The following is a 17773-nucleotide window of genomic DNA, read 5'->3' on the forward strand; positions in this document are numbered from 1 at the left end:
GTTCAAAGGGGCGTATTTAGGATCACAATTAGGGAGGAGGGGTGGGGGGGGGTCAAGCCATGGTCTAGTGGGGGCCAAGCCATGGGATTTATGAGATTATTTCCTTGAAAAATAGTTTTATTTTAATTACATAACGTATACTAATATATATCATTTTTCGTGGGTTTAAAGAAAATTTGTTGAATACTTTCGTTTCAATTCAGTACTGATTTTGCTTAAAAATTATTGCGATTTTTGCTTCTAAGGGGTGGGGGGGTGCCGTGTTGTTGACCCGAAATGGGCGCAGAAATTTCTCGAGACTCAATCGGCAAAAAATCACCCACCGTTTAGGCATCCGTTTTCCTGAAGCTTTCTCAGAACTCGTTGGCGTCATGTAAGATAGCAACGTTTATATCATGAGAGCGCATGATATCATTAGAAATTTCTTCGGGATATTTCGGGATCATGACCTTGGGGTATCACCGAACCTTGAAGAGTGCCATGGTTCTGGATCAGCGCGGTGACCTGCGGTTTTTCTTATGACCGACTTGGACATGCACTTGGCCAGAGATAAATTTCGGGGGAGGAAGGAAGGCTTGCTGAATACAATACAAGTCAACCATCCACTTCAAGCAATGGTTGAACTTTATGGCAAGATTTTGGCAAAATTGTTGCAATGTGCATTCCCAAAAAAAACTTTTTCTAGACAACGATATTTGTCTAACTAAATTTTGTATGCAATTGGTCGCTCACAACATTTTTGGAAATATTGAAAAAGCTTTCTGTTGGTGTACAAATTATACTCTTCTTGGCTTGGTGCCTGGGACTTGGTCAAGAATAGGGGAGAACTTCTCGTCAGGGGCAGATCTAGGATATCTTTCTGGGGGGGGGGGGCAAAAGCCTGGCCGTATCCAGGATTTCTTTCCGGGGGGCACAAAGATACTCCGTAATACAAAACGAACGCAATGATAACGGAACAGTTTTTAAAATCTTGCATATTTTTAAGGGTCTGGGGGTGGGGGGCACGTGTCAAAAAGTTGTCTTTCGTGGTAGACATCCTTCGATGAAAAATAGAGTATTTGGCTTACTCCTAGGGGGTGAAAAATTCAATGAATGGGCTTTTAAAATAACACTTTTTTTTAGAAAGAATTCTTTTTTACGCCAAGGGTTCGCTCGATCCCATCGGGTATTTACTAACAGAAATGTGGATCATATGGGAGAGTGTATCGTATATCGGCCAAACTGGGAGGAATTTTGATACTAGTTTGTCCGAACACAAAAGGTGCTTAGCGAACCGTGACCCCAAGTCTTACTTCGCCAAACACTTAGATAGTAGAAGAAAAATACGTCTCCAATTTTGATGTAAAAAGTTAGTCGTTTTCAAGGATAAAGACAAAATTTTAATGCAGGCGAACGTTGGGCAATAGTGAGAAAGAAAAGGAATTAAGTTGAATTATTAAATGAAAATGAGTATGTTAATCATTCCCCTTCTTTTGACATAATCCCTTAACTGCGTCACAAACTCACTCCCTTCCTCCAACTGTCAAATATTAATGGGTCCGATCAATAATTCAATTATTTTTGGTGATTTCCTTCTAAGTCATGATGTGCTCAGGGACTCGCAAAATATACATACAATATATGTAATTACAACTGTATCAATAAAACCAACTTCTACACACTTAAGGAAAGAAAAATAGCAATGATGGTCAACTCTAAACTTTCGAAATTCTTTAAATGCTGCTGATATTTGACGCGAAGCCGAGCTTGAATTCAGCAGTCTACCCGAAAAGTCCCTTGAGTGGCAGATGAGCTGGGGTTTGAAATATCAACACGTAGAATATGCATACGCCAAATAAACAGAAGCAAAGCGCCCGCAGAAAATCCAGAAAAATAGCTCAGGAGATCACTTTGCTAACGTTTTTGGATTATTCTATTTCAGAGATATATTTAAAATAGGCAGTAGAGGTTTCCGTGGAGTCCTTCCTCATGAAGGCCTCATTCCCTCCGAACTATCTAGATTCGCGATTCGTCAAAAACTCCCACGGGCGCACAGAAAGCGTTACACAGATGCTAAACGAATTGGGTTGGGAGCCGCTAGAGACGCCTACACAACGAACTAAAAAATGCACGCAATAGGGTAGTTTCCTTCATCAAAGAAAACGAAAGGCATTGATTGCGATTCGTTACCCACCATTAGTGTATTCATAACAAACAAATTATTTGGTTTTAGAAATCCCAGTTTATACGAATGTTAATGGTAAATTTTCAATTCAATTTTATCCTCATTTGAAAAAGGCCAGATTGGCGCCCGTGCGATTCCACTCCACGTGACGTCACAGGGACCTAGATTCTATACGAGTAGTCAGGAGTTTTACGTCGCCTGAGTTTACCAATGCATGCATGTGTCACAGAGCTCAGTGAAACATCTCTTAATAATCACCCATTAAAATTACCATTAAAATCACCCATTAAAGTTCGGAAAGTTTCCTTCGTTTGATAGGGTAATAATAACCCTTATTTATGCCAAGCGCTACCTGCTAGCAGCGTGCGTCGTATCAGCGCTCAAAGCCTCGCCCCCAAGGTCACCTCACTTGCGGCAGCGAGAACCAGAACGACGTCACACGGGGTTTTCCTAGCATTCATACATGGCCGTCGCGTTTTCGCGCGCTTGAAAATTTTCACTTTTCATTAAATCGCGAAAAATAGATATCGTCATTTAAAATTCTAAAAGCGTGAAATACGTACTCCAGGAGTCCTTCGATTTAGGAAATATAAAAAATAATAGGAAACTACGCTATTCGCGCATAAGCATTACCTTTTCCATACGACGACCCCTCAGTCACTGAGTTAGCCTTGCTGGGGGCCAATTTCCCTAAACCAGATGCCGCGCCGTATGTGTTCCACGATTCGGGTGCTGATCCTGACCTCTCTCCAGTTCTCGAGAGCCTACCCAGACGGCACAGAAACCTCCGTATCTAATTCGTATGTGCATAGTACCCATTGACTACGGGGATACTATGCCGCTCCGTCGCTTTTCGTCACGGATAATTTCCGTTCACGGCCTGTCGACGAATCGCGTACGCAGCATGTGAATGTCCGCTACTAAGCACGTACGATTGGATACGAAGCGCGCAGGAACACAGCGCTTAGGCTAATCTCAATCATTTAAGTCGAAACGGTGAATTCTTCTCGGGTTTCCATCCGGGTGAGCTCCATCTCCATCGCTGCCGACGTTTCGATAGAATCCTTTTCTATCGTCATCAGGGCCGATGATGCCAGTAGGAAAGTGCCAGGTTTATATATCCTCGGTCGTTATGTTGGGTCGTTCTGATTGGCGGAGAAAGAGTGCGCTTTTCCCGCCACTTTCAAAATCGGGTTCCATGCCTTACTTAAGTTGAAACCCTCGTCTCTGTTGAAATTTTTCTTGGAGAGTCGTATTTCAATTGCCTCCTTGGTGAGACGATCCCAGTAGCCGCTGGAGTGGCAGAGCATTTTGGTGTTTTCCCAGCGAATCGCGTGGTCGAGATTGATGGCGTGCTCCGCAACCGCCGATTTCGATGGTTGGCACAGCCGGAGATGACGCTTATGCTCTTTGATTCATTTTTCACCGCCATCATACGCCGGGAAAAAGTGAAATCTTACATTTAAGTCGAAAATTAGATATATCGTAACTGGCACGATCGAAAAATGTATCGAACGCAGCACAATCGATAACTACCTACCATGGCCCTTATATACCCTTGGCCCTTTTACGAGGCAGGAAAGAAAAAAACCACAGAAATGCATTACAGATATTATTTATTTTCTTTAGTCAATGGCAATAATATTTCCGATTTTCTCTTCTAACCCACATTAATTTGGCGAAACAATTACCTACTCTTATTCTCTTCGAAATGAAAATTATTTAAAAGAGGACCGGCCGATACATAATAACTATCTTCAATGCCTCCTCCGATAAACGTTCACTATCACAGCATCCATTTGCACAAAACAAATCCACATCCACTTTAGATCTATATGTCAGTACTGCCACGACGTCTTTCTTCTTGACGACAGGTTACAGCGAAGCAATGGCACCTTCCTCCAATCTGGGCGCCTTCAATTCAACAAGAATTTTCTCCCCGTCTTCTCGTCTAAGACCATAGATTATTTTCTGACATCACAAGGTGTGATGTGAAGCTCTCACATCTGAAACTAATAATTAATAAAAATACCATGTAACTTACTAGGTCACATGTCGTATTATTGTTAATCGTCACAGTTATTGTATAAAGGTAGGGAACACTTATAAAGAACAACTCACTATAGTGAGTTGTTCTTTATAAGTACTTTCTTTGTTAGAAAACACGCACTGATGTAACATGTAAACATCGTAAAACAAAACAAACACTAGAATAGTGCTACCAACCCTACTTATACAAAATTATCCCACTGAGGTTATTGCCAACCTAAAATACATTCCAACAACATCATTTCCAATTTTTGGTATATCTGCATGAGAAATCAAATTACTATAGGCTCGTAAATAGAGTAAATAATTGTATAACTGTATATTTTATTATTTTAAACTATATTATAAGATAATTTGAAATTATGAAAGCCGACGTATAACAAACCATTGGGCAAGCTATGAAACAATATTCGATTCTATAAACTTGGCTGCTTATTCCTATTTTCTCCCTTAACCACACGTTTACCGAATGAATTAATACAAAAAAGACAACTAAAATGCAAGAATTTTCAAATGAACTGCTGCAACAAAATTTTGAATCACCATTTTCAGTACTGAAGTTATGCATCAACATCCCGAAGCCACTAACTTAAAATTACATCCAAATAATTACAGCGAGAAAGAGTACATATTTCGTACCGTTTTTCGTAGGGCTGAAATGTTTTCTTCTTATCACCCGAATGCACTTCTTCTTCAACTCACGATATTTTGGAAAGCTAAAACTTGAACCATGTCCCGGAGTTTCCTTTACACCCCGACAATACCACAGCAACCTATAGAAACTGTCATGCACGAAAGGCATTTTTAACCAAAAATACCTCACAAACACGTTTCTGAAGCCCAGTGAATGAAATTAAAAAATAAGGGAAACTTCACCATTACCAGACACTCTATTATTCACCAACTTAACCACAATAATCCCTTAAATGTGTTGAGACGTCACGTAAACATCGCGACCTCCGAAGCTTGTGCAGGCTTTGATCGGGCCTTCTTCCTAGGAGTAATGGCATTACCCGCGAAAGAAAATAGTCCCAAACCGAATACAGTTTTATCGATGAGATACAATTTTATCGATGCATATGAATTTGCCAGTCCTCTTGTATATTTTTTCGTCATTGAAGGAAATAAAGAAACAATACTTTTTAGCAACTTCTTAAGCGCGATTTCCTGTATCTTGATGGTCCACCCTCGTATTCAGATACGTAAAATTCCTGTGCCGTCTGGGTAGTGATGCAAGGTGTTTTGTGTCGTAGAAAGCCCGTGTGTGCCTTCCGCACGTTTCTCATTCCTAAGGCCTCTGGAGGCCATCGTCCCATCCACGATCTCTCCCCGTGGACTCCCCACTATCGAAAGCAAAAGTTTAGGATGAAGGATGCTGCCATGTCAGTGAGCTCGATTCCGGAGGGAGCCTACCTGTGCAAATTGGACCTCAGAGACGCCTTTCACCAGCTCCCTATCTCTGATAACCACATAAAATTCTATGGTGTTTACTCCGGTGGTCAATATTATTCCTTTCAGCGGTTGCCTGTGGGCCATTGCCTGGTACCCGCTATTATGCAGCGGTGGGCGCGCTCAGTCTCTCGCGAGATCTATTCTCGTTTCCGTGTGTGTATGAGTCCATATTTGGATGATTGGTTGTTAGTGTTCATTTCTGATTTTAATTGTGCTCGTGTTCTTGTGCTTGATATCGTCCAATTTCTCACTGTGACCCTAGCTATATCTCTTAACCTAAGAAAGTGCATTTGAACTCCCACGCAACGTCTAGTGTATCTAGGCGTGAATATCGACACTGCGTCGTCAACTCTTAAGCTGACTCCGTCGGCACTCTCTCGCCTCCACTTGGCAGCGAACATTCTCCCCAGACTTCGGTCTGCCGACATCCCTAAACTCGCAGGGTTTGTAGCCTGGATTTGTTACATCCATCATCTTCCTTATTTTCTTATCAACCAGTGCTACTCCCGACGTACCGAATGTTTGCAGCGGTGCTGGGACGAGGATGTGTTTAAGAAAGTGTGACGATGTTCTCCCTTCTCTGTAAAATATGTGGCCTACACTGACGCGACTCCGTTCCAAGGAGCCGTCGTCTGCCCCGTATTAAGTTTTGAACGAGTCATTGAATTTTCTCATCAGCTCCCCATCTACCATGCGGCGGGTGAAGCAGCCCTACGCGGCGTGCTCTTGTTGTTTCCAGTTCTCCCAGATTTTATTGAATTAATTGTTTGTATTGACAATCAAGCTGTGCTCGCTTGTCTCCGCAAGGGAAGCGGATTATTGTTCCATGGTGATGTTTATTGTGACATGTACCTTCGTATAATAAAGGATCCGACAAGCAATGCGTCCTGGAGGTTTGTCCCGTCTGCAGCCAATCTCGCCGACCGTCCATCCCGGACTTTACGCCTCTAAATATGCCTAGGCCGGCCATCTTGGCTGGCTTGGGTATATATATGCAGGGTAAAGTAAGGGACCCGGTTGAGTTGGACATTGGCCGTGACCGGGACAAGCGCCCAGTCTCTCGGAGCCATCGCAGAAGCTCCCCGATGAGGATGTCGTCCTCTGCATCAGCCTCCAGTGATTCCGGAGGGCCCGGAGACGGCGGCCCCGGCAGGTGGAGCACGGGCGGTGTAGAACTAATTGTAGTCTTGATAATGACGTTGTAAACGTTGAAACTAGTAGACTGCAAAAAATATAAGGTTGTGGAATAGTACTGTGTTTTTATTTAACCATGAACTAATTGTTGTTGCGCCGGCGATGAATGGGACCGCGGGCTGCGGCGGGTCTGCGGCCCCGGTAGCTGGTGGGCTGGTAGCGGGAGCTCGGGCGAGCGGCTGGCGGCGGCGCCCGTTCCCGGACAATCTCCCTGATGACCTGCGGCCCCGGAGACCGGGAGCCGCAGGAGCTCGTTTGGGGCTCTAACCTGACTGGCGGTCTGCCAACCATGTGTGGCAGCGATAGCGAGGATGCGGCCACGATCGTACACCACATTCCGGATAGAAGCAGAGAGATGAGGCCATTCCGAGCCCAGAGTCTGGAGCAGGTGAATCTCATGGCCGTCTCTGCGAGTGAGCTTGGGAGAATCCCTATTGTTGGAAAAAGAGTTATGATCTCAAGTACCTCTTGATCCGCTGGGGTGGACAGCATTCCCGGCGCAGGGGCGGGGAGAAGCTGCTTAAACGCCAGGTCGAGAGGCAGGGCCTGGGAGGCCGGAAGAGAAGTGGAAGGCTGGGAAGCCGGGAGGGCTTGCGAGGCTGGAGAATGATCAGAGGTTATTGGGGAGGCATAGCTGTGGACCAAAAATGATTCCCAATGAATCGAAAGCGCCGCTTATCCTCGAGGGAAAAGTTTTACTTTCCTTATTGTTGTATTTTCAATGAGGCTGTGCTCATAGAGATCGAACAATAAAAAGAATTCTAGTCACAATAACTAGAATTCTGATTATGCGAGTACTTTTCGTTCTTTACAGAACAGTGTGGAAAATATGAACCAGCAAGGTTCATGGCTACAATAGGGTAGTTTCCTTCATCAAAGAAAACGAAAAACATTGACTGTGATTCTTAACCCACCATTAGAGTATTCATAATATACAAATTATTTGGTTTTAGAAATCCCAGTTCAGCAATGGTCAATTTTATCCTTATTTGAAAAAGGCCAGATTGGCGCCCATGCGATGCCACTCCACGTGACGTCACAGGCACCTAGTTTCTATACGAGTAGGTAGGAGTTTTACATCGTCTGAGATTACCAATGCATGCATGAGGCACAGAGCTCATGGGAACATGTCTTAATAATCACCTATTAAAAATCCTATGGTCGGAAAGTTTTCTTCGTTTGATAAGGTATTAATAATCCTTATTTTAGCCAAGCGCTACCTGCTAGCAGCCTGCATCAGCAGCGTGCGCCTAGCGGCACACCTGTCCTCGCCCCAAGGTCACCTCACCTTGCGGCAGCGGGAACCAGAATGACGTCACAAGGGCTTTTCCCGGCCTTCATACTTAGCCGTCGCGTTTTCGCGCGCTTGAAATTTTTCACATTTTATTTAATCGCGAAAAATAGATATTGTCATTTAAAAATCTAAAAGCGTGTAATACGTACTCCAGGAGTTATAATTTTTCGATTTAGGCAATAAAAAAATAAAAGGAAACCACCCTATACCAAAGGTTTGATGTTTCCACTTTCTGCATGATCAATTGCACTGATTTTCAATAAAGACTCGCAATTCGTAAGAACCTAGAAGAAACGCCACCTAACCTTTTACTGCCATAAGTAATCGGGCAAAATATATGAGCGAATTGAATTTGATTCTGCTTCTTTAAACCCATTACGATCTAGCTTTCTGAGCAAGGCAGGCTGCTTGACGCTGTAAAATGCTTTTCTGAGGTCGTAAAGAGTCAATGCGGCTGAATTCCTATCCTTAAGCATCAGAAATATAATTTACAGTATTTTATACAGGCAGTGTTTTAGATTCTCCCTCACCATAACCCAATTGGGAGCTTCCAAACAAGTGATTGGCTTAAAAAAACTCAAAGATTTGATCCAATATCAGAGTTTGAAATATTTTTCCTATTGTTGGTAAAGGGTCTATTGTTGATAAGGATGTCTTCATCTCTTTTTTATAAGTTTTAGAGTATTGCAGATGATAAGGAAACTCCCCTTGCTATTCTTCCGTTAAACAATGGAGTAAAGGGTTCCATTATAAATCTTACGTCATGACGGGGTACGCTTTTAATGAAAATTTTAATCATATCAGGGATATATGATTACAACAGACTCCATTTTCTATATGGAATCCACAAAATTATCACGCACCTGATAAGTACTAGGTGGAAAGGTTGAATTATTTTGAATGTGACCAACCTCATCCCTTCATTTTGAATCTGACAATTCCCTTTGTGGCGGGCACATCAGAAAAGATTGCCAGAATGCTCAGAAAACACAACGTAATAACACGTTTCAATTGCGTGACAAAGATATCAGACATGCTATCCGGAGCGAAGGACAAACTCCCAATGGACCTTTATGAGGGAATATATCGAGTGCCTTGTTCATGTGGTAAATATTACATTGGCGAGATCTGCAGATCAATGAAAGTCCGATTGCAGGAACATCGGAGGGCTACGAAAAACAAGCAGCACCAACTCTCAGCCATATCTGAGCATGCTTGGAGTGAACCTGGGCATAGCATCCTCTTTGAAGACGCCATGACAATAGCTAAAGAGAATAAATACTTCCCTCGCTTGATCAGAGAAGCTATTGAGATAGCGAAAACGCCCGCAAATTTCAACAGAGATCAAGGCTACAGCTTGCATACAGCATGGAAGAGGATTCTCCGACCACCAACAATGAGAGATGGACAACCGGCCAATGAGAGAGCAGCAGCGGATCAGCAGCCGCCGCCCCCTATATAAGGCGGGAAATTTTATGCCTATAAAAGGCGGAAAAATTTTCCAAAAATTTTACCTTCGACCTGAAGACGCAGACTGTAACGCTAGCGAAACTGTAGTCTTTAAAATACAACAAAAGCGGTGAAAAAATAGAATGGAAAGATCATGTGACCAACCTCGTTATGAATCACTTTCCACATAGCCTAGCTCAGGGCCGGATTTACCCAAAGTTTCAAGGAACATAGGCACCTCTCCATTGAGCGCCCCTCATCACCTGAGCCGGCCCTCATCACCTGAGCCGCCCCTGGCTCCCAGATTTTTATGATAAGGCATAGCCACTCGCATGAGGTATGGTTCGGAAAAAAGGAATGAACAAGTATATGGCTGACAGCATAAGTTTATATTAATTATATTATAGTTGATTATTATATTATAATTGATTATAATATAATAAATATGTAATTAATTATATTATAAAAATACTTAAGTTTCCAGACATAATTAAAGGTCCATCATACACGATCCACAGATCTAAATAAATAATAATACTACAACGGAAATAAAATACGGATGCAATATAATAATGAAGCAGCGGAAAGCAGTGGCGCAGCAAGGGGGGTTTTGGGGGATAAAAGCCCCCCAGAGCTCACAGAAATTTTTAAGTTAAATCTATTTTACTGAACTGAATTGATGTTACTTATAGAATAGTGTGAGGATTAATAAAATTGAGGGGATAATTGAGGGGTGATGTCCAACATACTCTCCGAGGGGCGTGCCACTCCGTCTCGATTCATGGCCTCGAATTCCCGTTTTTCCAAACGGAGTTCGTCGGCTGACAAACGCCTCGCCTTACAAGAGATCGGTGGTCCAGGTGTGGTCCGTATGTGGTGCTCAGTGGAATGGGATGCCTGCCTGGGTGCACCTCCAGGATGAATCACATTAGGGAACTCCGCCAAGATATTATGATACTTGTTTCCACCGCATACGGCCTTTACGTGGGGGAGAGGGTTTCGCACTATGCCGCCGCTTACCTTCACTGAAGTCTAACTGTCGATGAGCCGTTGATTACGGATGTCCACCAGGAGGCCGTAATACCTCAAGAAATCGGCTCCGATGATCGGTTTCGACACATCCGCCACAACGAATCTCCACACGAAATCCCGGCGAAGGCCAAGATTTAAATGCTGCTCAAGCCAGCCGTAGGTGGCAATGACCGTGTCATTCGTAGCAAATAACTGGTACGAGGATTTTGGGCGGGGACCTTTGAGTAGGGTTCGAGGAAAAACGCTCAAGTCCGATCCAGTGTCGATGAGTTACTGCAGTTTAGAGGTGGCGTCAGTGATGAAAAGGCGGTTGACAGCAGGGCGGTAGGCGGTTGCCGCGTTTACCAACTGCCCTGCCTGTTTTCCGCGAAGTTACATGGGGACTCGCCTCGCCAAGCGATGCGCCTTCTCCGCAAACCTCGCGTGATACCAGCATAGCCCGTCGCTGGAAGAGGGGCCGGGATTTCGCACGGGAGCCGCTGGTGGAATTGTCTCGGGATCGCCGGCGAGAGCGGCGATGTATTACACATAATAACCATGTGAGATTGCTCTTGCTGCACTCAAATATATACATATAATACTGGATCTTACTGCATCTGGTTTTTTTTGGGGAGCTACCTTACCCTACTAAGAAGTGACAATATATATTTATAACTAATTACTTACCATCATAGGTGGATCTAGAGGGGGGCACGGGGGCTCGTGCCACCCCAGACCCTAAAAATGAATATGTAATGTTTTTAATACGGTCCCATTAACATTGCCTTCGCTTTGTATTACGAAGTATCCTTGTGCCCCCTAGAACAAAATCCTGGATACGGTCGCGCTTGTACTCCCCCCCCCCCCCCCCAGAAAGAAATCCTGGATCCTTCCCTGCTTACCATTACATGTATAAATACTTCAGGAAATTCCTCTATGATGTGTATAACACAAAAATGTCCCAGGTTGGGCGCACACAGTAAAATACACACTTAAACATGATAATACACAAATTTTCAGGGGCACCTACCACCTTCCTCTCAGTTAGGAAAGATTTTTATTAAATTCTCTTGTACTGTGTGTGCCCAACCTGGAATATTTTCATCTAATATATATATTCGAGGCTGATATCCCAAAGCCCCTTCCCCACCATCTTATTGTCTAACAGTTTAATATTTAAAAAACACAATGCAAATTAGCTATGCAAATGAAGCTCTAATTTTCATGATTGAACTGACCTGGCAGATCACTGCTGAGTTCTCAGTCAGCCACATAGCCAGAGAGGTATGATGAGTTTGGGTGATATGTGGTTCAGGGGCGCAGCAGGGAATTAAGGATAGGGGGGGTTTCAGGCACAACTAATACTGGGGTGTCAGGGGGTATGGCATACCTGCCAGGGTAAGCGGGAGGTGTGAGGGCCCTCCGCCAGAAAAAAATTAAGATAAATGGTTAAAAATGGTGAGTTTTATGGCCTTCTGAGGAATATATTACTAATATTTTTGGATAAATATTACTTACTCTAATAAGTAATATTAATCCAAATAATTAAATATATTAAACTTCAAAAATTGTCTGAGCTCTGGTGGGGTGGGGGGTTTATCCCCCCCCCAAACCACTCCCCCTCCCTGCACCATTGATGTGGTTTGCCTGCACTGATACTCTTTTATCATCACTTTGGAAGTTGCAGACAACGATACACTCACTACAAACTTTTCAGTTACTTAACGATGGAATAATCTTTCAGCATTATAACAATTCATTGATTACTGGAAGACATAATGAAATGTAATCACATAATTTGAAAATTGGAGTGCAGGAGGGCATGCGGTCTTCTCAGCAGATGCGTTGCAGGTAGTGACATCCAGGGGAGAAATATGGGGGATGTTTATGCCCCCAAAACCTATGGTTATAAAAAATTATGGTTATATATATGTTCATAAAAAAACCCCCCAATGGTTATAAAAAATTAATACATACATTATTAAAAACAATTTATACTGATCAAGAATTACCAACATTATCACACTCCTCACAAAATCACATTCATCCATTGTTATCCCATCCATTGATAAATCCCTACCTAACTAATTACCTCAACGTGTACTCCTGACTTAATCTAACGCCATAATATGGACTATTTTTCACGATGTCCGAAGGCCTGCCTAGTCCGAGTTATTTATAATCGTTAACATTATGTAATAAATATATAACCCATATTCTCGTGTTCCAAATTTAAACTGTAGCCGGAAAAATACATGTTCCTAATCTTTTTGTGTAACAATGTCATATTATCATTACCAAAATGGATTAACAATGTTAACAAATTGCCTATTTGCATACAATTGAATGAATTCAAATATTGTTATGCACACAATATATGCCCAATGTAATTGCACCTTCATGGATGCTTTCTGAATATGTTCACTTTATTTAGGTTAATTGTCAACTGAGGAATGTAAAATTTAGTCAATACCTTAAGAACATTCCATTTCACTGGAATAGGGTAGTTTCCTTCATCAAAGAAAACGATAGGCATTGATTGCGATTCGTTACCCACCATTAGTGTATTCATAATACACAAATTATTTGGTTTTTGAAATACCGGTTTAGACGAATGGCAAGGGTCAAATTTCATCCTCATTTGAAAAAGGCCAGATTGGCGCCCATGCGATTCCACTCCGCGTGACGTCACAGGGACCTAGTTTCTACACGAGAGGATAGGAGTTATACATCGTCTGAGGTTACCAATGCATGCATGAGGCACAGAGCTCAGGGAAACATGTCTTAATAATCACCTAATAAAACTGGCTAAGGTCGGAAAGTTTTCTTCGTTTGATAAGGTATAAATAAACCTTTTTTAAGCCACGCGCTACCATTCAGCAAGGTACTCAGCTATCCACTAGCATCCTGCGTCCTATCAGCGCTCAGAGTCTCGATCAAGGTCACTTCACAAGGAGAGAGGGGGAACCAGAAATGCGTCGCACGGACTTTCCTACTTAAGCGTCGCGTTTTTGCGCGATTGAAATTTTTCACTTTTCATTTAATCGCGAAAAATATATATCGTCATTTAAAAATCTAAAAGCGCGAAATACGTACTCCAGGAGTAATAATCTTTCGATTTAGGCAATAAAAAAATAATAGGAAACCACCCTATTGTATCAGCACTTTAATTTACACAAAAATTACATGTAAAATATTTTATTTTATGGCATCAATCACAAAGATATTAAAATATTTTATTTTTACAACATCTTCTTAGTAACATATTCAAAGGCATATAGAAAATATTGCCTTTTTTCCTTATTGTTTTATTTCCTTCAGTTGTACAAGGTAGTAGGGAGAAATTACATGAACACCATTTAATAGCATTTAAAATTATTATTGAAATAATATCATTTAAAAAATCGAGACGAAATATCAACAACAATAATACAAATCGAACTTAGCAACGGGTACAATTTATTCTGGTCAAGGTGTTATTTAATTATATTTTCATGGTCGCAATATACGAAGACCTGCCTATTCTGAGTTATTTCTTATCAACTGTAAGATGCAATATTAGATCCCTACTCTCCTCCCCCAAGTCTAAACTGTAGCTGGAAAAAAATGCATTAATTACAAAAATTAAAAAAAAACTCTCTGTACAATATTATTGAAAAACATCACAAAAAAGTAATGCCAACAGAACTAAGCACTGGATTAAGATCACAGAAACATACAATGTATTATATTCAATGGCTTACTTATATAAATACAAATCACAAATGCACCAACTGTTTTAGCCAGGGATAAGTCACATTTGCATGTTATCAATTAACCTTTATAATTTGCAACTCATGCGGAAAAACCACAAACTTTGGAAGAAAAAATATTCCATCACATTCCCAATAAGGGTGCAATTTTGTAAGCATTTGGAGCAAATTAATGACTTATCCCTGTTACACCCCCTCCCCACGATGAGGGAACAGTTTGGATTTGAGGGGGGCATGCACTACACTACGACCAAAATTAATAAGAAGAAAAAAAACTACACAAAATATAATTACCAATTCATAACAATCAAGCACTACTACTACTAATATCAATCATTCATTCATAAACCACATCCCATTCACTCATTCATCAAATCACATTCCATTCACTCATTCATCAAATCACATTCCACTCTCTCATTCATCAAATTACATTCCACTCTCTCATTCATAAAATTACATTCATCCATTCATACAGCCCTGCCTACCTAAATACTGCTTTATACGCCCGAATTAATTAAACGCCTAAATACGGAATCGTGGCCACGATATACGAAGACCTGCCTAATCTGAGTTATTTCCACTTGATGGTAGGACGCAATATAAATCCCTACTCTCCTGCCGCAAATCCTAACTAAAGCTGGAAAAAATACATGCATAAATAAAAAATATACAAACACCCTGTACAATAATTACAACAAAAAATTAAAAAAAAACAACTATCTTCAGGCTTGGTGTCTTCTTCCTTCCTATCTTCATTCTTCCTTTCTTCACAATAAAATCCTCAAGTCTGTTGTTGTCGGCGCAGTAACCTTCAGGTGTCCATCTTATGGACCTCCGCAGTTGTCTCCAAAAGCAATCTCTGTCGTTGTCCACAAGCTTGACCTGTGGTAATATAACAAAAAAGTTCTCATAATCCAACAAAGGGGAGACCTAAAAAGTTAACTCTCAGCTCAGATATATCATTTCGAGGAAGACGTACAGAAAATATTAACTTTTAAAGTGTCTAGGAGTTTTTAAAATTAAATAAATGCTAGAGTGAGTAATTCCAAATTATTTGACACTAATCTAGTCGGCCATATTTCAAAGTATTTTCATTATTCTTTAAACATTTTAAAGATACATTTGGGCAATATTAAAGAATTTCCTGGAAATCATTACTGTGTGCTGAGTGTGTTATTTATTTAACTTTTTTGCAATTTACTTTGACATCATGGGTATTACTAAAAATTGATAGCAAACATATATCATTCTGCATTTAATATATGTACTATTATATGAAAACGAAAACAATAATGAAATGATAAAACTCAATACGATGAAATTATTTAAAAAGATGAAAACAGAAGTTACAAATATGGCATCCATATTAAGGACACCACACCTATCAAGGAGGATGCATTTCAAAAATTTCTTGTAGGATGTAATTTAATTTTTAAGTCTTCTGATACGAAAACTAATTCTAAAGATCATGCAAAGAGCCAGATGTCAAAGTAACACTTCAGAAACAAAACAGCCGAAAAAAATGAAAAATATATACAGATTTTTCCGACACACTTGGCTTAATAAATATTTAATAGCAAGGAAAAACGCTTCACAGGAAATTAAGTACCCAAAATTAAACAAAAAAGAGTATCAATCATTGTAACATCATTTTTGCGACTTTTTTAAAAATATATGTCACTGATACTCATTAAATTCAAGGAAAAATTCAGAAAGGTAGAAAATATGACCGGAATCTCATGTTTCCCTCAGGTAGGGTCTCCGAAGAAGTAATTACATTAGCGCTCATGATGGTTGCTGAGTTACCAAAAGCAAAGCCAATATGGAAACCTCGACCTCTACATTACAATGAGAAAATTAAACAGCAAAGTAAATACTTATGATACATTCACGAAAATCCCCATAACACTCCTTCATTCGAATTATTAAATTTAATGGAAATGAAGTTTCAAATCGAAATATATGAAAACATACGCTATCGTCGTCGTCAACCAATCAATGCCTTGCGATTCCGCGCGGGATTTCAGTTTTGTGAGTGTTGCAAAAAAAGCGTGACATCTTAATTTTGGGTGCGGTTTAATTTAATATTTTCACATTGGAGAGTGAAAATATTTATTTACTTTCTCGCGCAATCATTACTTTTATCATCGAGGTTACTGAATGTAAATATTATAGTGTACCTATGTGATCACTAAAAAATGGTTCTGAACTGAACTCAAAACTTAGAAGAGGAATGAATGAAATCTTACCGTCTGCCTGCGGCAACGAGCTGCATTCTTTCGATCTCTTTGCACGTACTTTCATCGAGGCCTCGAGTAATCAACTCACACAATACTATCCAACGAACTCTGCAATTGAAAAAAAACGAACACTCATAAAGAGACAAAGCAATGTCCTCGAAAATCGGCTTCATGGCCGAATCAATCAATAAATTTTCTTATGGCGCATGGACATTACAGAGTGAATAGCTCACCTTTAAATTAGATTTAAAAAACTTCGAGAGAAAAACAAAATTTCCCGTATTGCAGAGGAAATTAAAATACTATTCAATTAATTAAAAATATTTATCATAATAAAATAGTTCGAATTAAATGGAACCATATCTTTGTTTAAATAGGAAAAATTAAGGATTGATTTTGAAGTGGGTAACCTTTCACAGGACAAAAAATAGTTAAATAATTCTGATTCTGAATGAAAAATCATGATGGAAAAAAATTTGTATTCAATAAACGGATAATTAGAGTCATACTATAAATAAAAGTTATTCGGACTGTTTTATAATGTGAAAATATTTTGCGGAGACTGTTAAGGGAGGTGACTTTTTGACTCGAAAACATTTGTAAAGAAAATACGTTGATGTGTGATTAAGAGTCATCCAGAAAAATGTTGGCACAAAAAAATAATTTGCCCATTGCAATATTTTTTCACAACTATTCAATTCAATTCAAAGTTATTAGGTCAATGAAATATCACTTCCAGTCACTATGTACCAAGTACAATTTCCATAATAAGTAATTAATGACTGAATTGAGGAGGATATTAAGTTTATTTGTTAATTTTGATGGCATTATGGGCAAATTAGTAGTTCAGTATAAGCATGAGCACAATTGAGTTCCGTTAATGAATGCAAAATTGAACATTCTCAAGCAACTCGTTAATTTAAAAATTTGTATGGGATAAATTAGCCAAACTTGAATGAATATAATGAGATCATACCGCTCCTAATCTGCTGCAACTCATGTAGAGCCGCAAGAAGCCGGCTCGGTAAGGTGCACCATCCCATCTTCTTCCAAGTGTCTTCTTTCTCCTTATCATCGTGTCCAGCGGTCACTCGCGCCTAAGGAGAGAGCGGGTTAGTGCATACACAAATACATAGCCCTTCCGAGGATTTGCACCACTCCAAAG

At 40.4% G+C, this 17773-nt stretch overlaps 1 protein-coding gene across 1 annotated transcript in view; it reads right to left on the reverse strand.

The window, feature by feature from the left end:
* The window catches only part of LOC124161453, a 155697-nt gene extending 149101 nt beyond the window's left edge, over positions 1-6596 (reverse strand). The window contains exon 1 of the mRNA XM_046537776.1: positions 6518-6596. Coding sequence (XP_046393732.1) covers positions 6518-6596 — 79 coding nt within the window. The remainder of the gene's footprint in view (positions 1-6517) is intronic.
* Between the last annotated feature and the right edge of the window lie 11177 nt (positions 6597-17773).

Source organism: Ischnura elegans, chromosome 6, assembly GCF_921293095.1.
Source record: "Ischnura elegans chromosome 6, ioIscEleg1.1, whole genome shotgun sequence".
Taxonomy (NCBI): Eukaryota; Metazoa; Arthropoda; class Insecta; order Odonata; family Coenagrionidae; genus Ischnura; species Ischnura elegans.